Raw genomic sequence first — 26,418 nt, forward strand, 5'->3', positions numbered from 1 at the left:
CATGTCCAGGACACAGACAGCAGCAAGGCCCCTCCCCTTTAGACACCGCTGATCCAAACCCACTCTCCACTGCCTGGGCTGCTCTTGTTGCCTTCCGCTCGAGCTGTTCTTCAGGACAGGATTTCTCTTCGTAGTCCTTGGTTTTCATCTCTCCCTTCCCCTCCCCCTCAGGTGATCTGAATGTATCAACCTGTTCCCAAACACACCTCCACAGAGACACAAGCTCGTTAGGGGCTGTGTCTCAGAGCCACCGCTGCTGGCTGTGTGACTTTTCGGGGGTTGCTATGCCTCTCTGTGCCTAACCTGTCTGTCCACGAATGGGGGTGCAAGGGTTCTCCCACTGTAGACTGTTCAGGTGGAGACTTGAACCTAAGCCCTAATCCCATATGCTAGGCAAGTGCTCTATCATTAAGCCATATTGCTAGCTTTCTTTTTTTAAAAACCCTTTTTAAATAAAATTTATTTTTCTTCTTCATGTGCGTGTTTTGCATGAATGCATTTCTGTACACCATGTTCAGCCAGAAAAGGTATCGGATCCCTTGGAACTAGAGTTTCAGACAATTGTGAACTAAAACGTGGGTGCTGGGATTTGAACCCAGGTCCTCTGAAAGAGCAGCTGGGATTCTTAGCCGATGAGCTATCTCTCTAGCCCCTACTATTTTAAAATTTTAATTTTTTTTATTTTTATGTGTATTATGTGCCTCACAAGCATGCAGTTCTCATGCCGGCCAGAAGAGGGAGCCAGACCTCCTGGAAGTGAATAACTTGCGAGCTGCCACCTGGATGCCAGGAACCAAACCCTGGTCTTCTGCTCTGTCTTTTTACTTTTAAAAACGCATTTTTAAACAAGGAGATGGTGACACACACCTTCAATCCTAGTACTTGGGGGTGGGGGGGCAGATGTTTACAAAGCACGTTCCATGATAGCCAGGACCACACGAGCAACTCTGTCTCTTAAAACCTAAAAACCAAACCAAAACAAAAAACCCCATATTTTAATACCTGTTCTTTTGGGGTTTGTGGTGAGGGGTCGTGGTGGTGACTGGGGGTGTGTAGTGACATTATTTTGTTATTTTGTGATAGGGTCTCATATAGTCCAGGCTTGCTTTGAACTCCTGCCTCTGCCTTCTAAGTACTGGGGTTATTGGCATTTACCCATCATGCCCTGCTTTACCTTTTATTCCAAGACATGATATCACTATGTAGCTCATGGCCTTAAACTTTGGATCCTCCTGCCTCAGCCTCCTGAGGAGCTGGGAATATAGGCTGCAGATCACCCGCTCTTAGAACTCTGTTCACTCCTGTCTCCAGAGAACCCCATATTCCAATGCCCCGGAAGTTCTTCCTGGGACCCAAGAATGAACACATATGTAAAGAGTCCAGTGGAGCCTCCTGTATCCACAGGTGTCAGGGCAGGTTCTGAGGCAGCACAGGAAGTTCCTGTTTGTCTCTGGGCTGTGAGCATGGCAGTTCAGGGAAAACACAGGAACCTGGGAAGGCAAGTTGTCAGCCTTGGCGGCAAGCACCTTTACCCACTGAGCCATCGAGCTGGCCCTCATGAAACCCTTGTCAGCATGTAGTGTGATGATTGGCTGAGGGCTGTCAGGGTGGGCTGCCCAACATGGGAGTCTCAAAAGACTCTAGTGAAATGCTTGACTGGAGTCTGGGGCAGGAGAAAGCCCTTTCACAGAAGGGCTATCCCAAGGCCTTAGAGCTGTTCAGAATCCAGAAGGGGAACAGACTTAGGTTGGTACAGGGGCGCTGGCTGTTAATCTTGTGTATGCCAACCCCACCCCCCACCCAAGTTCCACTCCCTTACTCCCAATTCACTGGAGGGGCAGGAGGGTGGAGACCAACTTCTTCATGAAACTAGGGTACCTGGCCCTCCCCTGAACCTGGCTCTGAACAATCTGTTCTTGTTTACGACCCCCATTGCAGGGCAACAGCGATTGCTCACCCCTGCATGTGATCTGAGAGGGCCAAATCTTTGAGGCCTGGAGGAAACTCAAGCCCTGCCAGCCGCTTGGCTTCGGAATGCTCAGCTGGTCCCCTCCTGGGGCTCATGTGACTGAAGGGCAGCTATAAATATCAGAAGGGCCTCAGACCAAGACAGAAGCCGGGTGTTCGGGGAGGAAGACAAAGAGGATCCGAGTGGGATCCCTTCCACTCGGTGTGACGCAGGTGGAAGAGACAGTCGCAGTTTCGAAGCAATATGGATTATAAATCTGGCTTGATTCCGGACGGAAATGCTATGGAGAACCTGGAGAAGCAGCTCATCTGCCCCATCTGCCTTGAGATGTTTACCAAGCCTGTGGTCATCCTGCCCTGCCAGCACAACCTCTGCCGGAAGTGTGCCAACGACATCTTCCAGGTCAGCGCTAGGCAGGGCCGGGACCTGGAATCCCCCCCCACCCCGCGCCCCCCCCCAGACCTCCCGCGGCTTCTCAGAGGCCCTTCCCCTCTCAGCCTAGAACACTTGCTCCATTAAGAAGCCATTCAGAGACCCCTGGGAAGGACTAGGGCTGGAGGTAGAGAAGGGGCTAAGGGGAAAGGGGGAGCTACTCCAGTCCTTCCGCAGTGTACTCATCTAGTCCCCACCCTGGCCACAGCTCTCTCCTCTGCTGGGAGAGCTTGCTGTTGATTCCCCAGTCAAGAGTCAAATACCTCAAGTGATAAGAGGAGGAGGTGGGTAGAGAGGAGAGAGAAACCAGGCCCTGGGGCCGGAGCCAGCTCCAGGTGGCAGGGGGCCCAGACTTTGGGAGGCGGGTGGCAAGAGGAACGTAACCTCAGCAGCATCTCAGAGGCTGCGTCCTCCAACAGCGGGCGAAGGGGCCCCATCTTCTGAGGAGGGAAAGGGCACAGTTGAGGCAACGCACTGGGGAGAGCGTCCAGAAGGACGACAGGAAATGCTCTTCCAAACTCAGGTCTAGTTGCCTATTCCAATAATCTCACGTTCAGGAACCTGAGGCAGGAGGATTGCTAAGAGTTTAGGGTCAGTCTGTGCTACCTGATTAGTTTGAGATAACAAGATCCTGCCTTAAAAACAAAACAAAACAAAAAAATTTCCCTACAGTTATCTTTAAGGTAATATCCTAGGAGCTGGCTCTAATTCTAAGAAAGACCTGTGGTCTCCGTGGTAAACTGAGGCATAGCGAGATTATAGTTGCGCGTCTGAAGTCACACGACTTGAACTCATGTTGGCTGGTACTGAACCTCTTGCCTGTTTGAGTGCTTCAACCACGATGCTTCAGCACATGGTTGGGCTGGGCCAAGGCCAGGAGCCGGTGGGTGCCCTTTGGTTTGGCAAGTGTGTTTGGGGCAACTGGGGCAAGGAGAACTGAGACCGGAGAGGATGGGAACGCCCGCCTTTTCTGCAGGCTGCCAATCCCTACTGGACCAACCGCGGTGGCTCGGTGTCCATGTCTGGAGGTCGTTTCCGCTGCCCCTCGTGCCGCCATGAAGTGATCATGGACCGGCATGGGGTGTACGGTCTGCAGAGGAACCTGCTGGTGGAGAACATCATCGACATCTACAAGCAGGAATGCTCCAGGTCAGTGTGCAGCTGAAATGCCCCGCCTCCTGACCACGCCTCCTGACCGCGCCTCTCCCCAGACCCCTCCCACCTCAGCGAGCCACATTCATCAGCAGGCAGAGCCAACAACCTCTTCCTCAGACCAAACCTCAGCTCTTGAGTTTTGCGTATACGGGGAGCTAGAAAAAGAGTCCTGAGACTAGGGTGCAGGGGCGTGTGTGTGTGTGTGTGTGTGTGTGTGTGTGTTTGCGCTCATGGTAGAGATTGGACCTCATTAGGCTAGGGCTCTTCCACTGAACTACATCCCCAGAGCTTGCAGTTTTAAGATGGAGCCTTGACATATAGTGAAGGTTGGTATCAACTTGAGATCCTATTGTTTTTCAATCTCAGCTTTAAAATTTTATTTCTTTTATTTTGCTTACAAAGAAGGGTGTGTGTGTGTGTGTGTGTGTGTGTGTGTGTGTGTGTCTGTGAATACCAGAAGAGGGTACTGGCTCCCTGTATTAGTCAGGGTTCACTATAGAAAAATAACATATATTAATATATATGATCGATTGGAATGGCTTACAGGCTGTGTGTGGTCCAGCTAGTCCATAATGGCTATCTACCAACAGAAGGTCCAAAAATCCAGTGGCTGTGCAATCCACAAGGTTGGATGTCTCAGCTGGTCTTCATTATGTGCCAGAGTCCCCCAGAGAGTAGGCTCTAACGCCAGTGAAGGAACAGACTTGCTATTGAGAGCGAGAGCAGCAGGCCAATAGACAGCCCCCTTCCTCCATGTCCTCTCTATGGGCTGCCAGGACAAGGTGTGGCCCAGATTAGAAGTGGATCTAGATTAAAAGTGGGGCTTCCCACTTCAAATGATTTAATTAAGGAAAAACTCCCTGGCTAAGCAGTGGTGGTGTACACCTTTAATCCCAGCACTCAGGAGACAGAGGCAGATGGATCTCAGTGAATTTGAAGCCAGCCTGGTCTACAGAGCGAGTTCTAGGACAGCCAGGGCTACAAAGAGAAGAAACCCTGCCTCAACAAACAAACAAACCAACAAGCAAACCCAGCCACTTGGATTTTAGTTCATTACAGATGAATCAAGTGGACAAGATTCAGCTCTCCCAATCGCCCTGAAACCAGAACTGGGGTTACAGACAGCTACGAGCTGCCATGTGGGTGCTGGGAACCAAACCCAGGTCCTTTGCAGGAATAGTAAGTTCTCAACTGCTTTCCCCAGCCTTCACAGTGACTACCATATACCTCTTTGTTACATCGTGTCTCTTGTTGCTAGAACACAGCACTCCAAATGGACGTTGTTGAGCCCCAGGCACGGTGGCGTAGGCCCTGTGGTCCCAGCTACTAGGGAGTCTGAGGCAGGAGGATCTCAGTTTCAAGGTTCATCCAGGCTACATTGCAAATGCAGGGCTTGCCTGGACAACTCGGAAAGATGCTGATTCGTAGTCAAACCGTACTAATGAGAATGAGGGGCTGGGATGTAGATTGGTGATAGAACTCCTATCTGACACAAGGCTCTGTCCGGTCCCCAGTGTCTTCTGCATACCATGTGTGGAGGTCAGGGAGCAACTTTGTGGAATCAGTTCTCTCCTGCCTTTACATGAATTCCAGGGATTGAACTCAGGTCGTTAGCCTTGTGCTGCAAGCACCCCTCCCCCCTGAGCAATCTTGTCAGCCACAGATGCCTATTTTGGATTGTGGTGGTGGTGGTGGTGATGATGGTGGTGGTGGTGGTGGTGATGATGATGATGATGATGATAATGACGACGACGATGACGACGACGTAATTTATAGTATACTTACGTCAGCCTAATGCTGTCGAGTTTTGAAAATTATGCTGTGCCTTGGAGGTTTTTCCCTAATAAGGAAAGACAATAGCTGCCCTTAAGCAGGGTCTGCTCAGAGCTCCGCAGGCTACATCCCGGCATGGTTGGCACAGCTCTGAGAGACACTGAGGTGTGAAGGACTGAGATCACAGAAAACAAGTGAGTGTTTGACCCTGAGGCCTGGCCACAGAGAGGGAGGTGTTCTCAGGCAGCCTGCAGGCCCTCTCCACCCGGCTACACATCCTGTACCACATTCCCAGGGCATCACAACAGGTGGCAGTGGCACTAGGGAAATCCTCACCACTGTGGCCACAGTATGGGGCTCCTGGGCTCAAAGATTGAAAATAAAAACAAAAAGATCAAAACTGAGTGTTTGGAAAGTGACTCCCTGGAGGGGGCCCGGTAAGCCTGGATGTGACTAGTCATGCAGAGCTGTGGGGAGGTATGACAGGGACACCGATGGGGGGGATAGTCACTGTTGAAGATGGATTGGTGTAAGGGGCTGGGGGAGTGTAGAAATGGCAGCTTATCCAACTGAATGTAAGGTCTATCTAGCCTCAACTCTAAAACCCCAGCCTAGGCTGGGAAATCACTTATGTGGGAGAGGAGCATGCCAGGTGCCCTAGTTGAAGAAGCCATAAAGGGAGGAGACAGAAAGCAGAAGCTGTGTGGGGCTGGCTAGATGGTTCAGTGAGTACAGGTGCTTGCAGCCAAGCCTGATACCAGAGTTCTCTCCCCTGGACAAACATGGTAAAAGGAGAGAACCAACTCCTTCAAGCTGTTTTCTGACCTCCATGAATGTGGTATGGCACACATTGCCTCCCCCTCCAAATACACATATACTAAATAAATGGCATTTTTTTTTCCTTTTCTTTTTTTTCGGGGCTGGGGACCGAACCCAGGGCCTTGCGCTTGCTAGGCAAGTGCTCTACCACTGAGCTAAATCCCCAACCCCATAAATGCCATTTTTAATATTAAAAAAGAAGAGATTCGGGGCCTTGGAGAGCCTTTGTATAGCGGAGGTTTGCTCTGGGCTTCTATGTAGCCTTGCCTTTGCCCTCCGACCAAGTGCGCATGTATGGCTTAGGGTGCAGAGACTGCCCCCTTCTAGGACACCCTCAGGATGTGTTTACTGATGTATTTCATTTCCACGGTCTCCACACAAGGTACTGTATGTTATAGACTCAGGCAAGGAAAACAAGTAGGCTTCCTGCCTAGCTTGAGGGTACAGTCTCATGGGTTAAATATAGATGTGAAAGCTGACATCAGAATAAATTGCCCAGGCCCCAGCAACCAAATCTGTGGGGGCTAAAATTAGAGCAGGAGAGTTCTGGTCTCTTCTGTCTGTGCTGCTGGGCCACCTTGGGCAAGTCCATTTATTTCCCAAGACTGTTGTGTCTCCCATATGGTTAGCACCTTCTGGTCTACCTGGGATTCTGGGGCCCTCCCCATACCCTCTGCACCAACTCAGGCCAGGTCCAATGCTGGGGGCCTGAGTTTTAGGGCTAGGAACAGGTTTGTTGGATATCATTAGCTTCTTTGACCTTGGGCTCCCAGAAGTTAAAAAGGAGACTGCTTGGGGCAGCTCGATCCACTGGGAGCTCGCATATGGATGGGTAGCTTCCTGTGCTTGAAGCTAGGACAGGACAGGGAGATGGGACACCCTGACCTGTGATTCTTCTCCACCTCAGTCGGCCCCTGCAGAAAGGCAGCCACCCGATGTGCAAGGAACACGAAGACGAGAAAATCAACATCTACTGTCTCACGTGCGAGGTGCCTACTTGCTCCTTGTGCAAGGTGTTCGGGGCTCACCAGGCCTGTGAAGTTGCCCCCTTACAAAGCATCTTCCAAGGACAGAAGGTACTGGCTACAGCTGCTGTGCCCAGAGGATTCTGGGGTGTGGATTTGACCCTTGTGGATGTGCTGAGCCGGCCTTTCAGGAATAGTCTCTCAGGAGGGACTTCCCAGGTCACAGGGACAGCAGCCGATGCCTCCCTGGGGGAGGTGACTGAGCTCATGGGTTATACTTAGAGTCACTTGAGAGCCCCTGGGTGTGGCCATGGGGAAGAGGCCATGGCTTCCCTGTCCTGTCCACTCTGTAGTCCCAGACCTCTCCACCTGAGCCTCATATGAAGCATAAGGCAGATTTGAGGCTCTTCCCTGGGCCCTGGCAACCCAGCATCCTGCCACGGAGTAAGCTGTAGCCCTACTGTCTGCCACACTTCACTCGTCTCTTTCTTCTAGAACTTTCCAATCTATTCCTTCTCTCCGAAAGTAGCAGGCTGGGGATGGTAGCACAGGCCTTTAAGCCTAGCACTCAGGAGGCAGAGGCAGGATCGCTATGAATTTGAGGCCAGCCTGGTCTATATTGAGTTCTGGGCCAGCCAGGGCAGCACAGTAAGGCCCCTGTCTTTAAAAAAAACTGGGGTGGGGGCAAGAAAGAAAGAACGAAAGAAAAGGAAGGAAGGAAGGAAGGGAGGGAAACTTGTTTTCTTTTGTTTCTTTATCAGTGCTTTGCTGTGTGTTTTGGGTTGCTCAGTTTCCCTCTCTGGGCCTCATCTGTCCATAAAGGATACATCTGTGGTAGTCTCTGCTTTAGACCTGAGCTGCACCTCAGAAGGAGGGATAGCAACCCTATTGGTGACTCTGTCAAAGACAGGGGCATGAACACCATGTTGCTATAATTCTGGAGAAGCAGCGGGCCCTGAGTCTATTTCTGTCTCTCCTCTCTCACGCCCCTGCCGTCCAGACTGAACTGAGCAATTGCATCTCCATGCTGGTGGCAGGGAACGACCGAGTTCAGACTATCATCTCGCAGCTGGAGGACTCCTGCCGAGTGACCAAGGTGAGGGTGTAGAGCTGCCCTGTCAGCGGTGAGGAGTTCAAGCCTCCGGTGCAGCCTGTCTCCGGGAAAGCCCTGAGCTATGGTGCAGATTGGGGTTTGGAGTCTTGGGTACCCAACAGAGATGGCAGGAAAGGACACAGTCATTTCTCCATCACCCTTGGCGAACACAGCAGCTGTGTCAGACCCTGTAGAAGGACAAGACAGACCCAGTTGGTCCCTGACTGCAGAGATTCACCAATAACTCCCTGAATTGTTCCAGCATTAATCATTTATCGATAGAGCAAGAGTCCTGACCTGTAAAAGCTCACACCTGACTCAGGACTGTGGAACCTCAGGGGCTCTGGAACAATTCAACATTCTGCACTTCTTCCTTGCTTGAATTTTATTTTCCATGTTTACTGGTGTTTTGCCTGCACATATCTGTGCCTCATGTGTGTGCAGTGCCAGAGGAGGCCAGAAGAGGGAGCCAGATCCCCTGGAAATGGAGTTCCAAGATGGTTGTGAGCCAACACAAAGGTGCTAGGAACTGAATCAGGGTCTTCTGGAAGAGCAGGCAGTGCTCTTAACCACCAAGCCATCTCTCCGGTCTTCTTTCTGTCTTTCTGCCTTTGATTTGATGTTTGTTTGTTTTTCTGGACAGCGTTTCTCTGTGTAACCCTGGTTGTTCTGGAACTCACTCTGTAGTTTGAACTCAGAGCTCCAGGCCAGCCAGGGTTATAGAATTAGACCCTGTCTCGAAAGAAAGAAAGAAAGAAAGAAAGAAAGAAAGAAAGAAAGAAAGAAAGAAAGAAAGAAAGAAAGAAAGAAAGAAAGAAAAGAACAGACAGAGGGAGGGACGGAGGGAGGGAGGGAAGAAAAAGAAAAGAACAGAACAGACAGAGGGAGGGACGGAGGGAGGGAGGGAGGGAAGAAAAAGAAAAGAAAGGAAAAAAACCTGGTCCCTTCTTGAGGAGGGTTGGAGCTGGTAAGTTGGGGAAGAGCCATCCATCATCACCACAAGTGGACTGCTCTGTGGAGTGGAGAGGACCATTGTAACCCTGAGAGGTATCTCATGCCGAAAGGCACCACTGCCAAGCCCATTCGACTTTTTAAGACCAGGTCTCACTAGGTTGCACCAATTCAGCCTTCTGTGGGTGCGGGCATTTTCCTCTTCGATAGCTTTGCTCCGTGTGCGATCGAGTCTTGCCTTGCTGCAGAGAGTCCCTGGGGCCCTTTCTGACTCAGAAAGTGGGTTGGCACTTCATGGGATGTGACTGTAGGATTTCTGTCCTCAGGAAAACAGCCACCAGGTGAAGGAGGAACTGAGCCACAAGTTTGACGCCCTCTACGCCATCCTGGACGAGAAGAAGAGTGAGCTGCTGCAGCGGATCACTCAGGAGCAGGAGGAGAAGCTGGACTTCATCGAGGCCCTGATCCTCCAGTACCGAGAGCAGTTGGAAAAGTCGACCAAGCTTGTGGAAACAGCCATCCAGTCCCTGGATGAGCCCGGAGGGGCCACCTTCCTCTTGGTGACTGGAATCTGAAGGGTTTGGGTAGATTTGAACTATTACTCTTTCCTGATCTTCAAATGGGCCTGGGCTGTTTAAATCTTGGTGAAATGTCAGGCATCTCCGGTCACTACAGGCTCCTGACCATAAATAATCCCAGTTCTTGGGCAGCTGAGACAGGAGGACTCCAAGTTCAGGGGAAAGCAGGACAGTTTGGTGGAATAGTATCTCAAAATAAAACATGCCAGGCTAGGCTTGGTGACACACGACTTTGCTATCCCAGTACTTGGAAGACACAGGCAGAGGCAAGAGGATCTCTGTGAGTTTGAGGCTAGCCTGGTCTATAGAGCAAGCTCCAGGCAGCCAAGACTGCATGGTGAGACCTTGTCAATAAATAAACAAAAAAAACAAACATAAGAAATATTGGGAGAGGAGAGATGATTCTACGGCTAAGAACATGTCTTATGTCGAACACTTTTAATCCCAGCACTGGGGAGACAGAGGCAGGCAGATCTCTGTGACTTTGAGGCCAGCCTGGTCTACAGAGTAAATTCCAGGACAACCAGAGCTACATAATATCGAGAACTTGTCTCAAAACAAAACAAAGAAAAATAACACTTTGGTTTTGTTCTTACAAAGGACCTGGGTCCAGTTCCCAGCACCCACATTGTGGCTTACAACTACCCATAGCTCCAGTGCCAGGGTACCCAATGCCCATTTCTCACTTCCAAGGGCACCAGGCACATATGTGGTTCACATACACACACGCAGGCACTCATACATACACTTGAAACAAAAATAGGTCTTTTAAACAATATCAGCAAAACCCAGAGGGGCTGGAGAGATGGCTCAGGGGTCAAGAGTGCTTACTATTCTTTCAAAGAACTTGAGTTAGGTTCCCAGAACTCACGTCTGGCAGCTCACAAATACCCATAATCCCAAGAGCAGTGGAACTTGACACCCTCTTCTGGCCTCCAGGGGCTGCAACATACATACATATACATACATATACATACATACATACATACATACATACATACACACATACACACATACATACACACATATATACATATATACACATACATACACATACATACATACACATACATGCATACACATACATACATACATGCATTACATACATATGCACACATACATATACATACATATATACATACACACATACATACATTACATACACATACATACATGTATATACACACATATATACATAGATACACACATACATATATTACATAAGTACATACATGCATACAAAGACAATTTTAATGTGAGTACACTGTAGCTATCTTCAGACACACCAGAAGAGGGCATTAGATCCCATTAGAGATGGTTGTGAGCCACCATGTGGTTGCTGGGATTTGAACTCAGGACCTCTAGAAGAGCAGTCAGTGCTCTTAATCACTGAGCCATCTCTCCAGCCCCCAAGAAAAATTTAAAAACATATTAAAAAAACTACAATACCCAGAATATATGCCTTCAAGCTCTTATGGTCTAGCTTTGTCCAACCCATGGAAGAAAGTTTGGTTGACTCTCGTCCAGGAGACTTCAGACATTTTGAGTGCTTGGTCAGAGAACCCTGGCTTCCTGCCCAGACAGTAGAAACAGACTGGGGTTCATGTTGGCCAAGATCTGTGAGAAAATGTCCGAGTTCTATTTAACAGGGCAGGATTCAAGTTACGCCTGTACCATGGAATGGTACCTCGAGTCTATCCTTTGGAATTTCGATGTTAACCTCTGTTCTTTTTCTCCACAGAGTGCCAAGCCGCTCATCAAGAGGTCAGTGTTCCCAGGACTACAGCCTGTGTCCCTAGTTCCCCTCAGGGCTTCTGACACCTGCCCAATGGATCCCTGTGCATTAGTTCTGCCAGGATCGGGGGGGATCGGGACTCACCCCAGACCATGTGCCCTACTCTGTTAGATCATCCACTCTGCTTGACCCTAAAGAAGAAATGTCCTCTGCCCCTTCATCCCCTCACTTCAGGGATGGATTGTGGGACTGGGACGGACCCACATAGAGCCAAGGCTAAGCTGTCCCTTCCTGTATGCAGCCCGAGACCTCACCCTATCTCTCTCCCCCACAGCATTGTAGAAGCTTCCAAGGGCTGCCAGCTGGGGAAGACAGAACAAGGCTTTGAGAACATGGACTACTTTACTCTGAATTTAGAACACATAGCAGAGGCCTTGAGGGCCATTGACTTTGGGACAGGTAAAGGACATGATTGTGCTACTTGCTTTGTGCATGTTTGACCTTGGAAAGGCAGTGCTCCTCTTGAGCGCTGATCGGAAGCAGATTCATATTTTAAAAAAGCCAGATTTACGCAGTCAATGTTGACAGGGCCTCTCTAAGGAGCCCTGTCGGTCTTAGAATTCTCTAAGTGGACCAAGATGGTCTGGAACGCACAGAGATCCGCCCGTCTCTGCTTTCTGAGTGCCGAGATGAAAGGCGTGTGCCCTCCATGCCTGGCTCCACAGTCAACTTAGTGATGAATCCAGGGCCTAGCACTGTGCCCGGTTCATAATTATTACTAAGTAAATTATGTGCGGATCCAAAGTTCATGACATCTGGCATTAGACAGATCTGACTTCAAATCCCCATTCTGCCATTTTTGTGTTATCTGTGTGACCTTTGGCATCCTTCCACCCTCCTCCTTTGTGGTCTCCCATTTCGTTGGATTTTTTGTAAAGATTTATTTATTTATTATATATAAGTACACTGTAGCTGTCTTCAGACACCAGAAGAGGGCATCAGATCTCATTATAAATGGTTGTGAGCCACCATGTGGTTGCTGGGATTTGAACTCAGGACCTCTGGAAGAGCAGTCAGTGCTCTTAACCACTGAGCCATCTCTACAGCCCTCGTTGGATTTTTGAGAGGAACCATTACTAGTGATTGAACCCAGGTCTTGGACTCTTACCTGGAAAGTTTGGGCAGGAACATAGTGAGTTGGAGGCCAGCCTAGGCTACATAGTCAAAAGGATAATTCAAGACAGGTTGCACTGTGTTAACGTAACATGGTGAAGGTTTGAGCGATCCACCTCCACCCCCAGCAGGGAGAGCATACCAACAGCGTTCCTTGAGTCCATTCGTGAAGATCGAGGTGGCCTCAAACTCACAGAGATCTGATGGCCTCTATTTATTGCCTGAGTGCGGGCATTAAAGTCATGTGCCACTACGTCCAGCCCCGAGCCCATTTTTTTGTTGGACTGTCTATGCTCTGAGCACTGAGATGCTGTCGTAAAGACGTAAATCCCATCTAGGATGCGGCTCTGTTAGCTTCAGTTTGTAGCGTAGGAAACTGAGTTTAGACAGAGCAATCCCTTGTTCAAGGCCACATAGCTCGTAAGTAGCTGGTGCAGACTTCACCTTGGGCCACTTGGCTCACAAGACCCTCTGAGGACATAGGAGACAACAGAAAGACACCATGGCACCTGCCCGTAGTCATTCTCTGGGGAGAACTATTTTGAGCAATAATTACGATTTAGATTCAACCACGGGCCTTCTGGATTATCGCGGTTATGCGTGGGTCCTGGGTGTTTGATTGGAGGTTTTAGTTGACAATTTTGTTGTCTTGCTTTTTTGTTTGTTTGTTTGTTTGTTTGTTTGTTTGTTTGTTTGAGACCGGGTGTTACTATGTAGCCCAGGCCATCCTTAAATTTGTGACTAATCTCCCACCTCAGTTTCCTGAGTGCTGGATTTACAGGGTGGGCGTACTGGTTTGTAGATGGGCTTGAGAAACGTTGACTCTGCAATTCTCTGGAAAGGAGTGGGGAAGGGGCAGGGTCCTGTTAGGAAGGTTTGAAGGTCACACCCCAGGATGAGAAAGTGAGAATCCAAGCTGTGGGGGTGGGGTGGGGGAAGGGAGGTGGGGGGATGGGGTGGGGACATGAGACTGTCCCACTCTCCTGAACAGAAACATCCCCCTCCCCACCCAGCCTCCACCCCTCCCAAGACTGCCTCTCTGAGGACTGAGGAATCAGGCAAACAAGGAGACCCTGAGCCAGCAGATTTCAAAGGCTGAGCAAACTCCTTTAAGCCAAGGACTCTGATCCCTAAGAGTAGGCCCTGTCTGCCCTGCCTCCCCTTTGTGATATGTCTGTTCCTCTGAGAAGCACAGAACCGTTAGTGTGACTCCTGCCTCCCTGAGGCCCCAGACAGGCCAGTGGTGAAGGACGCTGGTGTCTTGGAGAGAAAGGACTATGACCTGGAAGATGGAGGGAGGCAGGATATGGGGGCTGGACTCTGTGAGCTTGAGTCCTACAAGCCACTCCCAGGTCCCTGCTGCCTTTAAGCGCCCATTTGATCCCAGAATAGGGACTGATGTCCTCTGTAGGCCAATCTTCTCACAGCTGTTGTGAGAAGCCAGTCCCATCTTAACACAGTCGTCTCCTCACAGATGAGGAGGAGGAGTTTACTGAAGAGGAGGAGGAGGAGGATCAAGAAGAGGGCGTGTCCACAGAGGGTAAGGAAGGTAGGAGCTCTGCCCTCGGAATGCCAGGCTACACTTTGCCAGGGTGTGTGCTTAGTGTCTATTATTATTATTATTATTATTATTATTATTATTATTATTATTATCTTGGCTCACCTCTTTTGTTGCAGGGGGAGGGTTATGCATGCACAGATGCATGTTTGCACACTTATATGCTCAGAGGTGCCCATGCAGAGGCCCAAGGCTGACATCAAGGGTCTTTTGAATCACTCTCCACCACATTCACTGAGGCAGGGTCTCTTAATAGAACCCAGAGCTCATGGATTTGCTAGTCTAGCTAGCCATGTTGCTTAGGGATCCTTTTTTCTACCTTCTGAGCTCTGGAATCAAGGGGCTACCATGGTCACCTAGCACTTCTTTGAGTGCTGGGGATCTGAATTCTGGCCCTTGAATTTATTATGTAGGGACCCGCCCACCAAGCCATTTTGCTGCCCAGTTGCTGCTACTGCCCCCTCCCCTTTTCTTCCTCTTTTCTTATACCCATGGTTTGCCAGGAACTTACTGTGGGGACCAGGTTGGCCTCTTAGCTGGGATCAAAGGCATGCCAATTTAGTAACCCTAGTTACTAAAGCCAAATTCCAATCCAGCTAAAGTAACTTCAAAGAGTCTAAGGCAGAGGTTCTCAACCTGTGCCTTGCAACTCATTTGAGTGGGGGTGGGGGTGGAATGACCCTTTCACAGGGGTCACCTAAGGCCATTGGAAAACACAGAGATTTACATCACAATTCATAACAGTAGCAAAATCACAGTTACGAAGTTGCAATGGAAATAATTTTATGGTTGGGGTCACCACATGTCGAAGCACTAGGAAGGTTGGGGACCACTGCTGTAGGGTACCTGTGACCCACTGGATTCTGACTGCTAAGTTCTACCCAGGCTGGAGATTGGAGATTTGGTTTTATTTGGCTAGTCGCCACAGCTCAAAAGGCCCTGGGTCCTCTCCAATCTGTGTCTCACCATGAGCCTGTGTCTGGTTTTCTTTCAGGACACCAATGAAGAACTGGATGAGTGAGACGCCCTCTGGATGCAGAGATGGGGGAGGGGCGGGACAGGCCCATCTCGGGATGGGGTTAGGGCTCCTTGGGGGCACCATAGGGAAGTGTGTCTTCTCTCTGCTCAGAGAGCAGGGACTAGCATAGAAGCCCCACCATTGTGTCCAGCAGCTGCTGAAACACGATTGGAAATGTATCCAAAAATGTCCCAGGACACTTTTTTACGTTGGTGCAAAATGAAATATTTTGTATGTTTTTAAAATGTGATTTTTGTATAAACTTGTATATGTATGCCAATTTGGTGCTTTTTGTACAAGAACTTTTGTATGATCATGCCTGGTCATTGTGTGACCAGCGATTGTCACAAAGGGGGAAGGAAGCCAAGTTCATTGAGCTGCCCACTTCCTTTCCTTGGCGGGAGGGTTGGGTCTCACTCAAAGGCCTAGAAAGGGGCAATGTACTGTACTTCAGTACCCATCCCCAAACATGGGGAGAGGACTGAATTTGTGTTATATGTTGTTTTAATAAATGCAGAAGGGGCTGGGTATTGGGGGGTGCACACCCTTTGATCCCAGCACTCTGGAGGCAGAGGCAGTTGGATCTCTATGAGTTCGAGGCTAGCCTGGTCTACATGGAGAGTTCCAGACCAGCCAGGGCAACATAGAGAGACTCTCTGTCTCAAAAATAAAAAAATGAAAAAGAATAAAAAATAAACTCACAGCGCTCTTTTCCTGTAACTACAAAAAAAAAAGTGTGATTTCATTCAGCTTGAGTGTGAGTGTATGTGTATGAGTGTGAGTATGTGAGTGTGTGTGTGGGGGGGGTGTTGCTAGCAGTGAAACTGGGGTTCCTGAAAGCACTAGATGAAAGTTCTCCCCTGATTTACAGGGGGTCCCAGCATCAGCCAACCTTTCACCCCAGCACTTGAGAGGTAGAGACAGACACAGCCAGTGTCAAAAAGCAGAAACCCTGTTTGATGGCACGGCCAAGGCTAGGCTAACATACCCCACAGTCCTCCACACTTCCCAACGTGAGCTCCATGGAGAACCGGCTCTACCACAAGCCTCACGAAGCAGGTTCTAGTTCTCCCAAAGACCCACTCCTGGCCGGCTGTTAAGGGGTTTTATCCGGAGGTCCTATCCCACAGCAGACAGCAAAGGAGGATGAACTCCGGGTAGGAGAGGAGGGAGCAAATGTGTACAGTGTTCCGTGACTGAGCTGGCCACTGCTTCAGCACTCCAGCCTGGCTCAGTGGTGTGAAATGTTTCTAGTGAGTGGGAAAGGCACAGCTTGACTGAAATAGTTCATGGGGGAGAAGCGAGAGCTTATCTGCTGGCTTCTCCCTATCTCCCACTTCTCAGAGCTCCAGTTTGCCTCCTTGAGCAATTCCAGGTGGGATCCCTGGGTCCCTGGAGTCTTCGGAGCAGCGAGCAGGCTCTCCGTTGTAGTTATACTTGGTGATGCTCTGGTTTAGTCTGGTAATGATGGGAGGGGCCAGAGTTTCAAGGTCCAGAGGAGTTGGGTCTGGAACTGCTGCTGTCTATGGGCGACAGACTGAATGAAGGTCACAGTGGAGCCTAGACGTCTTCCACGTCTTCCACGGAAGACCAGAATAACCACCAGCTCTGGGGAATGATACAATGATACAAAGCCCAGCTCTCAAAGGGGCAAAAGGAGAGGCTCAGGGGCAGGAGAGGCTCAGGGCAGGAGAAGCTCAGGTCGGGGGAGGCAATGAACCAATACACCTTGTCTAATCTCAGAGAGCAGGGGAGAGTCTGCTCACCCATAGGCAAGCATAACACAGGAGCAACACAAATACCAGAAGCAGCCTACCAAAAGAAAGCTGGTGAGCCAGAGCTTGGCATGGTAGCCCATACCTTGAATCCCAGCACCTGGAGGCAGAGGCAGGATGACATCTGTAAATTCAAGGCCAGCTTGATTCCAAGTTCAAGGACAGCCTGACTTAGGCAGGCAGACCCTGTCTCAAAATATAACAAAACAAAACAAAACAAAATAAAGCAAAACAAAAACAAAACAAAATGCTAAAAAGCCAGAGAGCTGGTGAAGCTGGCTTGGTGGTACTCACCCATATCCGGCTCATTTCTAAGACGGAGGCAGGAAGATCCAATGTTTGAGGCCACCCTCAGCTACACGGCAAGTCTGAGGACAGCCTGAGAACCTGTCTTATAAAACAAAAAACTGGGCTGGAGAGATGGCTCAGCGGTTAAGAGCACCCGACTGCTCTTCCAGAGGTCATGAGTTCAATTCCCAGCAACCACATGGTGGCTCACAACCATCTGTAAAGAGATCCGATGCCCTCTTCTGGTGTATCTGAAGACAGCTACAGTGTACTTATATATAATAAATAAATAAATCTTTAAAAAAAAAAAAATAAATGCACACTACCGTGTTGTGGCTGTGCTTGGAAAAAAAAAAAAAAAAAACTGACAAAGCTGAATGGGGTGTACACCTGTCCTCTCAGCCCCCAGGAGGCTTTGCAACAAGACTGCCATGGGTCTGAGACCACACAGGGCTCATTGTAAGCAGCAGGCCAAATAGGGCTGTGTGACAAAATGTGGCTTTGACAATAACAAGGCTAGGGAATGTGGCTCGATTAATGGAGTGACTGTGTAAGATTCATGAGGTCGGAGGTTTGATCCTAGCACTGCGCAAACTGAGTAAGGTGACAAAGTTTATTATCCCAACACTTTTGGACTAGGAGTAGGGAGAATCAGGAGTTCAAGGCCAGTCTGGACTACAGAATCAGTTTGTTTTCCTATGTATGTATTGTATGTATGTATGTATGGGTCTTAGTTAGGGTTTTACTGTTTTACTGTTGTGAACAGACACCATGACCAAAGCAACTCTATAAGGACAACATATAACTGGGGCTGGCTTACAGGTTCAGAGGTTCAGTCCATTATCATCAAGGCAGAAACATGGCAGAATCCAGGCAGGCATGGTGCAGGAGGAGCTGAGAGTTCTACATCTTCATCTGAAGGTTGCTAGGAGAAGACTGATTTCCAAGCAGATAGGATGAGGGTCTTAAAAGCCCACCCCCACAGTGACAGACTTCCTCCAACAAGGCCACACCTCCTAATAAGTGCCACTTCCTGGGCTGAGCATATTCAAACCATCACATTCCACTCCCTGGCCCCCATAGGCTTGTTCAAAATCATGAGTCTATGAGAATCACACCTTGCCATAGCATAATAAAAATTACATTTAGTCCAACTTCCAAAGTTCTCAAAGTCTATAGCAGTCTCAACAATGTTAAAAATTCAAAGTCCTTTCTGAGATCCATCCAATCACTTAACTGTAATCCCCAAAGCAAGACAGGAAACCAGCCGGGCAAACTCCAAACTCTGCATCTCCATGTCTGACGTCAAAGCGGTCTTCAGATCTCCAACTCTGTTTTCATCTTTGTTGACTGCAACAAACTTCTTTCTCCTGGGCTGGTTCTACTCCCTGTTAGCAGTTTTCCTCGGCAGATAGCCCATGGCTCTGGCATCTCAAACATCTTGGGGTCTCTAAGGCAACTTCAACATACGGCTTCTTGTTTCAATGTCTGGGATCCACACACGATCTTCTGGGCTCCTCCAAAGGGTTTGAGTTCCTTCTCCAGCTCTGCCCTCTGTAGCACTCTAAGCTCAGGTTGACTCCACTCCACTGCTGCTGCTGTTCCTGGTGGTCATCCCATGGTACTGGCCTCTCCAATGGTCTTCTACTGCAACTAGGCTTCACCAATAGCCTCTCACAGGCTCTCTTCATGGTGCCAAGCCTTAACAAGTTTGCATGACCCCTTCAGTCCTGGGCCGTCAACTGCAGCTGAGGCTGCACCTTCACCAATGGCCTTCCCTGGCCTCTCACAGTGCCAAGCCTCGGCTGCTCTTCATGAGCCCTTCATGCCTTCAAAACCAGTACCACCTGGGTGACTCTTACACATTGCCAAGTCCAGCTGAAGTCCTTATGCTGCAGCACAAGGTACAACCTTGTCTATCTCTGAAACACAGCTTCTCTGTGCTCTCAGAAAACACCTCCCAGAAGATTTCACCTCCATGATGTTGGTCTCTTCTTAGTCACTGCTCCTTAGCTCCAGCCAACCAGCATCAGTTGTCCCAGTTGTCCCTTCTGATTTTGACTCTAAAGACAGAGCCACATGACTGAAGTTTCTGAGTTCTGCTGCTTGCTGGGGCTGGAACATGGCCCCCTGTTCTATGACATTATCACCAGCTTTCTGTTTTCCAACTCCTTCACTGACTAAACTCGGCTGTCCTGGATCTTGCTCTGTAAATTGGCTTTGAACTCAGAGATCCACGTGGCCCTGTCTCCTAAATGTTGGGATTAAAGGCATGTAACACTATGACTGGATTTAAGTTTTTCTCTATTTGGAACTCACTCTATACCAGGCTGGCCTTGAACTCAGAGATCTGTTTGCCTCTGTCTCCTGGGATTAAAGGGGTGTGCCACCATGATTGGGCCTACACATAGCTGGGTAGGATCTTGCCACAAAGTCACTGCTCCCTTCATCCATTTATCTCCTTGATCACAGGATTCAGCTCCATTCCACCTCCTGGTGCCCCTTTATTACTTGAACCATACATTTCATATTTTTCCGTTCTTAGTTTGTTCCTTTTCACTAAAATACTCTTCATACGACTAAAACAGAGAGCAAACTTTCTGCAGGACTTTTTGGAGACTTCCTTGGTCAGTGGAATCAATATAAATCTCTTTACCTTAGCCTCAGATAGACTCTTCAGACAGGGGCAAAAAGCAGTCAAATCCGCATTCTTCCAAACAACAACAACAAGAAAAAAAGGTCAGGCCTGTCACAATACCCTCCTCCCAGTACCAACTTCTGTCTTAGTTAAGGTTTTACTGCTGTGAACAGACACCATGACCAAGGCAACTCTTTTTTTTTTTCCAAGGCAACTCTTAAAAGGACATTTAATTGGGGCTGGCTTACAGGTTCAGAGGTTTAGTCCATCATCATCAATGCAGGAACATGGCAGTGTCCAGGCAGGCATGGTGCAGGAGGAGCTGAGAGCTCTACATCTTCATGTGAAGGCTGCTAGGAGAAAACTGACTCCTCAGGCAGCTAGGAGGAGATATGTATGTATTATGTCTGTCTGTCTGTCTGTATTATGTATGTATGTGTATGTGTGTATGTATGTATTTAAGGCAGGACTTTCAACAGATCCCTATTTGAGACAGGGTCTTTCTATAGATCTCTGGATATCCTGGAACTTACTATGTAGACCAGGCTTGCCTTGAACTTAGAGATTGGCTTGCTCCTGCCTCCTCAGTGCTGGGGTGTATGCCATCACACTCAGAACATACTGAATTTGAGGACAAGCCTGGGATCCGTGAGATGTTCAAAAACAAGACAAAACAAAAAACAAACCTTAGAGCTGCCATAGATATTTCTACAGGTCAAACACTTAACCCAGCAACTCTGCAATTTCCAATTTCCCTGTTCAGGTGACACGAGACACCGTTTAGACTTCACCTACCAAGGAACGCACATTGGTCAAGCTGCCCCACCTGTGTTCACTTCAGAGAGTTTCCCTGTGCCAGGTTGGGGGTCATTGCTAGTCCTGACACTGTGCTTCAAGCTTCTCTGTGTTCATGCGTGTGTGTCGTGTGCTCACAGAGTGCACATGTGAGTATGGTACGTATGCAATGGGCCTGCAGAGACCAGAGATTGATATGGGGAGCTGCCCTTGCTCTCACCACCTCCTCCCGCTTTTTGAGACAGGGTCTCACTATGTAGCCTTGACTGGCCTTGCCCTCTCTATGTAGACCAGGTTGACTTTGAACTCACAAAGGTCCTCTTGTCAGTATTGGGATTAAAGGCATTAAAAAAAGAAGAAAGTGCCCAGGCTCGTCTTCAGCTATCTCTGCCTCTTGAACGCCAGAATTACCAATGTGGGCCACCATGCCTCGACTAATTTTTTGGTTTTGTTACGCAATTTCTTTTTTAGTTAGTGATATGTACGCAGTTGTAAAATTCAGTGAATTATTGGAACATATAACTCCTTCACTAAAGTCAAGCTAAGAAAAAGAATACAAGCTAGCCTTGGAACCTTCCTATGCTCATGCTAGCCCAGCTCCTGACTGCAGGGGCTGTTACCCTGCTGTTTTTACTCTCACACACCTGCTTTTCTTCTTTTTCTTTTTTTTTTCTTTTAATTTTCTTTCTTTTTTTTGGGGGGGGAGGGAGAAGACACCACAGTTCAACCTAACTAAGAACAAAACAATTTGGGGGCTGGAAAGATGGCTCTGTGACTAAAAGCACTCGCTGCTATTGCAGGGGACCTGGTTTTGGTTCCAAGCCCCCACACCATGGCTCGCAACTGTCTGTAACTCCAGTTCCAGGGGACTCAAAGCCCCCCCTCTGACTCCAAGGCCACCAGTGCACAGATATACATGTAGACAGAGCACATGAAAGAAACAAACTTTTACAACTGAGGCCTTTTATTTAATTCCCGTCTCAAGCCGTGAATTCACAGGGAACAGGCTTCTATCTGCTAGGTCTCTCAGTGCGCATGCTTCTCGGGGTGGGATGGTGGCTGGTGCTTCAGCGGTACCCAGGTACCCTTTTCTTTGGCTTTTTCTTTCCTTCCCGTTTGCGGGAGTCGCTTCAGACCATACTCAGCATACAAGTTAGCTCTCTCGGAATCTTGCCCTTGACCTGTTTGTTTACAGTGCCAGTAGCACTGGCTGACGCGGCACACTGTGCCAGCTTCGCCATGGCGACACTTATGGTGTGTTTCACTTTGATCCATAATTGTTTCTTTGATGTCTGCAATAGGGCTGTTTTTGTAAACTCATACATATGTGGCCAAAGGAGTTAGTCCATGTTGCCTGAGCCCAGTGAGCAGCTGTTGGGTGCCCGCCCTCTCTCCCACTGCGACGAGACACCTTGTAGAATGACCGCTGGATGAAAGCACTTAGCTCCTTTACAGTCTTTTTTTGATATTTTATTTACCTTTATTAATGTGGGGGAGGGGAGACCCATACCACAGCCCATCTGTGGAGGTCAGAACGGAAACTTACATGGAGTCTGTTTTCTCCTCCCACCACATGAGTACCAGGTCACCTGGCTTGGTGAGACCAGCTTCGTCCGCTGAACCCTCTCCAGAGTCTTATTCTCAAGTATTTTCCCACAGAAGACTTTAAAAGTCTTTCTTCTTTTAAAAGTCTGGCTTTAGAAGCCAGAAAGAGAAACGGGGCATGGTGACCTTGGATTCCAGCACTCTGGAGATTGAGGCAGGAGGATTAAGAAGAGTTCAATCTAGTCTGAAATATATAGGTAGAGTATGTCTCAAGAGTGGATAATTTAGGGCTGGAGAGGTGGTTCAGTGGTTAAGAGCACTAACTGCTCTTCCAGAGGTCCTGAGTTCAAACCCAGCAACCACATGGTGGCTCACAGCCATCGGTAATGGGGTATGATGCTCTCTTCTGTTTGAAGACAGCTACAGTGTATTCATGTAAATAAAATAAAATCTGTTTTTAAGAAAAAAGGAAAGAGGAGTGGACAATTTAAAAATGAAGACTGAGGTTTCCTTGAAATGGCACCATAACAGGTATGCAACATCCTGCTTCCAAGTCATCTGTCCATGTTACTGACTAGAGAAGCAAGCATCATCCCCACCCCACCCCCATCATCAAGAGGAGACAGGAAGCAGCATTTACTCGCTCCAGATAGGGAACCAGCAAAGTACAGATGAACCAATGGGCTTTATCTGGGTTACATACAGGAATGTGGGTCAGAGGTTTCCTCCAGGTACAGCAATGACTCAGATAGCGGTATCAGGAAAACCCTACTTCAGCACAGGCCACAGGTCAAAAGTTGGAAACCTAGAACACTCAACCTAACATGTGGTCAGCTCAGCAGGTTAGGGAGGGTCCTTTCCAGGCAGTTAAGTTGGAAAAGCTTTTTCCTGGCTTCTGCTTCTACTATGACTTTTTTTTTTTTCAAGACAGGGTCTTTCTGTGCAACCTTATCTGTCCTGTCACTTGTTCTGTAGACCAGGCTATCCTCCAACTCACAGAAACCTGCCTAGTGCTTCTACCTCCCACGTACCAGGAGTAAAAGCATGCGCCATCACTGCCCAGCTTTACTGTGACTTGCTGGGGCAGATCAGCTTATCTGAGAGTGTCTCCCTGAAATCAGGCACTGCTTATTTAAGCTTGGGGAAAGAGGGGCCTAGAGAATCTAGTCAGTTTCAGGGACTTCCTGAAGATACTGACTGTTTACTTCCTGACTTAAGGAGCTTTTCCCACAGTAACACCTTTTTGTTTCACCTCTCCGTAAGCCCCCACTCTTAAAATATCCTGTTATTTTATCACCCTTTTAACATAATGCATCTGAATTAGCTTCCTTCCAAGATACAAGGCTTTAATCTAGAAGGAAAACGCTACACAACGCATTCTCAGCTCTCTTTTGTTCCTTGTACCCGGGGTCTAGCCTTGATCTCACTATCTAGTTGATAATCCTGGTCTCCTAATTCTCTTGCCCTTACTTGCCAGACGCTGCCCATCTTGTGAAGTCTTATTTCTATCTATTATTTATTTTCGAGAGAGTGTCTATGTGGACCAGGCTGACCTCTAACTCAGAAATATCCTCCTGCTTCTATCTTTTTTTTTTTTTTTCTTTTTTTCGGAGCTGGGGACCAAACCCAGGGCCTTGCACTTGCTAGGCAAGCACTCTACCACTGAGTTAAATCCCCAACTCCCTGATTCTGTCTTTTAAGTGCTGGCTTACTTGTCTTATTTTATGTGTATAGATGGGTTGTACTGCCTACATGTAAGTGCACTGCGTGTGTGTCAGGCACCAGTGACTTCAGAAGAGAACCCTGGATCTGCTGTACAGACAGGAGGGGTTTATGCTCCTGGTAGATGCTGAGAAATGAAGGCCTCCTCCTTGTTTGTTTGTTTGTTTGTTTGTTTGTTTGAGATGGGATTTCTCTGTGTAGCCCTGGCTGTCCTGGAACTTGAGCTATAGATCTGCCTGTTTCTGTCTCCCATGCGCTGGGATTAAAAGCATGAACTGCACCACCTCCTGGCTTGAAGTCCTCTTGAAGACCAGTGGGTGCTTTTAACCATGGATTAGGTTAAGTGTGTGTGTGTGTGTGTACGCGTGTTGAACCCAAGGCCCAAAGAAGCACCCTTTTACTGAACTACATCCTCAGCACAAACTCCTCCAAATCAAATCAAATTCTTTCTGAGGATACAGGGAAAGGCCAATTCAAATGCAGTTTCCCCCCTGCTAAACTCTCAAGGCCGAGCTTCGGACACCAGATGCACACACTAGGCAAGCAACTGATTTCCACAAAAGCGGGTTGTCCACAAATTGAGTTCAGCTCTGCTACTCTCTGCCTGCAGTGCTAGGCCCTCAGGACAGTCCCCCTTCTCTTCTGACGCCAAGCACAAACTCCAGGTCGTTTGTTTCATCTCCTCGTGGCTTCCCTCCTAGGGTACCATCAATTTGCTGAGAATCCTGGGAAATGATAACTTGACATGTATTAGTTCATTAGAAAAGATATCATGACAGAACCAGATAAAGGACGGAGGGCAGGGTGAACGGGAAGGGGTGGAGTCGCTCCATGCCCTCTCTAGACACACCAGCTTCCAGGAACCTTCCTGTGTTTGCTATCTGAAGCTTCTGGAACTCTCCCTGTCCCTGTACGGATGGGGGAGGGGATGCGGGGGGGGGGTGGCATGCATGTACTGGAGATGTCCTCGTGTAAACACAATTAAATTGCAACCCTGAGCCATTTGATTAGATGAGAAAAGTCAGACCCAATGCTAATAGTTAGGTGACAAAACCAAGCAGAGCCTGTCTGTTCACTTTCCTCGCCTCAGATACTGAGCAGGGCCTCTCTGGTTGGTCAGGCCAGAGAATTCTTTTATGATCAGCTCCTAAGATTGGAATTTCTGTGGTTCAGGTGGGGGAGCAAGGCACGAAGATCAGTAGCTCAAGAAAATTCATGGTCAGCCTAGGCTGGCTCAATCCGGTCTCAAAAAAACAAAAAGTAAAATCAAAAGGAATTTAGTTGGGTGGTAGCTTGCAATCCCATCACTCAGGATGCTGAGGCAGGGGGATCTTAAATTCCAAGACAGTCTTAATTACATCGGGAGACTGTCTCAAGTCAAACAAGCCATGCCAAACTAAATTGTGTGTGTGTGTGTGTGTGTGTGTGTGTGTGTGTGTGTGAGTGTGTGTTCACATATACAAACATATAAACGTGCATATTGGAATATGGATTTAAAACAAATCTGTTGAACTGGGCATGGTGGTGCGCACCTTTGATTCGAGTGCTTGGGAGGCAGAAGCAGGCAGACCTCTGTGAGTTTGAGGCCAGCCTGGTCTACAAATCAAGTTCTAGGACAGCCAGGTCTGTTACACAGAGAAACTCTTGTCTCAAAAAACCAAAACCAAAACCTTGAGAATTTATGTGTTTGGCACCAAGGAGGAAGAGGGTGCTCTAACACTGTCGCCGTCTCTCTACCTTAGGTAAGATAGGGCAGTGATCCTACAGCAACTCCCTTGAACAGCACTTTCTGCCTCTCACCCGATTCATGTTTATAGGAGCAGGGACTGCACTAAGGGCTTTGTGCCTAGTAGGGGTCCTCTGCCACCAAGCTCACACTCCAGGACTTTTTCACTTTGGGACAGGTCCCTGAAAGTTGCCCAGGCTAGCCTTCTGCCCAAGGATCCTGAATTCCTGGAACGCAGGCCGGTGTGACCTTGTCGAGTTCTCCTATTTATTTCAATTTAATTTCACAGGTGTTGAGTGCCCACCCACATGCTCAGCCCTAAACCAGGAAGACCAGGGGTCTTCGTTAGGGTTTTACTGCTGTGAACAGACACCATGACCAAGGCAACTCTTATTTTTTTTATTTTTTTTAAAGATTTATTTATTATTTATAAGTACACTGTTGCTGTCTTCAGACGCACCAGAAGAGGGCATCAGATCCCATTATAGATGGTTGTGAACCACCATGTGGTTGCTGGGAATTGAACTCAGGACCTCTGGAAGAGCAGTCAGTGCTCTTAACCACTGAACCATCTCTCCAGCCCCCCAAGGCAACTCTTATAAGGACAACATTTAATTGAAGATATCTTACAGGTCAGAGGTTCAGCCCATCATCATCAAGGCAGGAACATGGCAGCATCCAGGCAGGCATGGTACAGGAGGAGCTGAGAG

At 48.4% G+C, this 26,418-nt stretch overlaps 1 protein-coding gene across 3 annotated transcripts; it reads left to right on the forward strand.

Moving 5' to 3' along the window:
• The first annotated feature begins 2,111 nt into the window (after positions 1–2,111).
• On the forward strand, positions 2,112–15,916 carry Trim63 (tripartite motif containing 63). Of its 3 annotated transcripts, none has more exons than XR_015687485.1 (9): positions 2,112–2,371; positions 3,378–3,550; positions 7,056–7,224; positions 8,114–8,209; positions 9,484–10,516; positions 11,142–11,499; positions 11,805–11,929; positions 14,118–14,192; positions 15,196–15,497. XR_015687485.1 is itself a non-coding variant. In XM_087660196.1 (9 exons), exons 1-9 carry the CDS (start codon positions 2,213–2,215, stop codon positions 15,204–15,206), a joined length of 1,065 nt encoding a protein of 354 aa, XP_087516322.1. In that variant the 5' UTR covers positions 2,112–2,212; the 3' UTR covers positions 15,207–15,497. The 3 variants fall into 3 exon arrangements, 2 of the variants coding, with proteins under 2 accessions (XP_087516322.1, NP_543179.1); XM_087660196.1 differs by having other exon boundaries at positions 9,484–9,717; positions 11,477–11,499; NM_080903.2 differs by having other exon boundaries at positions 2,123–2,371; positions 9,484–9,717; positions 11,477–11,499; positions 14,118–14,183; positions 15,196–15,916.
• Positions 15,917–26,418: the final 10,502 nt, after the last annotated feature.

Source organism: Rattus norvegicus, chromosome 5 (assembly GCF_021556685.1).
Source record: "Rattus norvegicus strain SHRSP/BbbUtx chromosome 5, alternate assembly SHRSP_T2T, whole genome shotgun sequence".
Classification (NCBI taxonomy): Eukaryota; Metazoa; Chordata; class Mammalia; order Rodentia; family Muridae; genus Rattus; species Rattus norvegicus.

Excerpts from the sequence above, each read along its gene's own strand:
- Trim63 (XM_087660196.1), top strand. The coding sequence starts at position 2,213 with ATGGATTATAAATCTGGCTTGATTCCGGACGGAAATGCTATGGAGAAC. Across the intron at positions 7,225-8,113 it reads GCATCTTCCAAGGACAGAAG|ACTGAACTGAGCAATTGCAT; the intron begins GTACTGGCTACA and ends CCTGCCGTCCAG. Across the intron at positions 8,210-9,483 it reads ACTCCTGCCGAGTGACCAAG|GAAAACAGCCACCAGGTGAA; the intron begins GTGAGGGTGTAG and ends TTCTGTCCTCAG.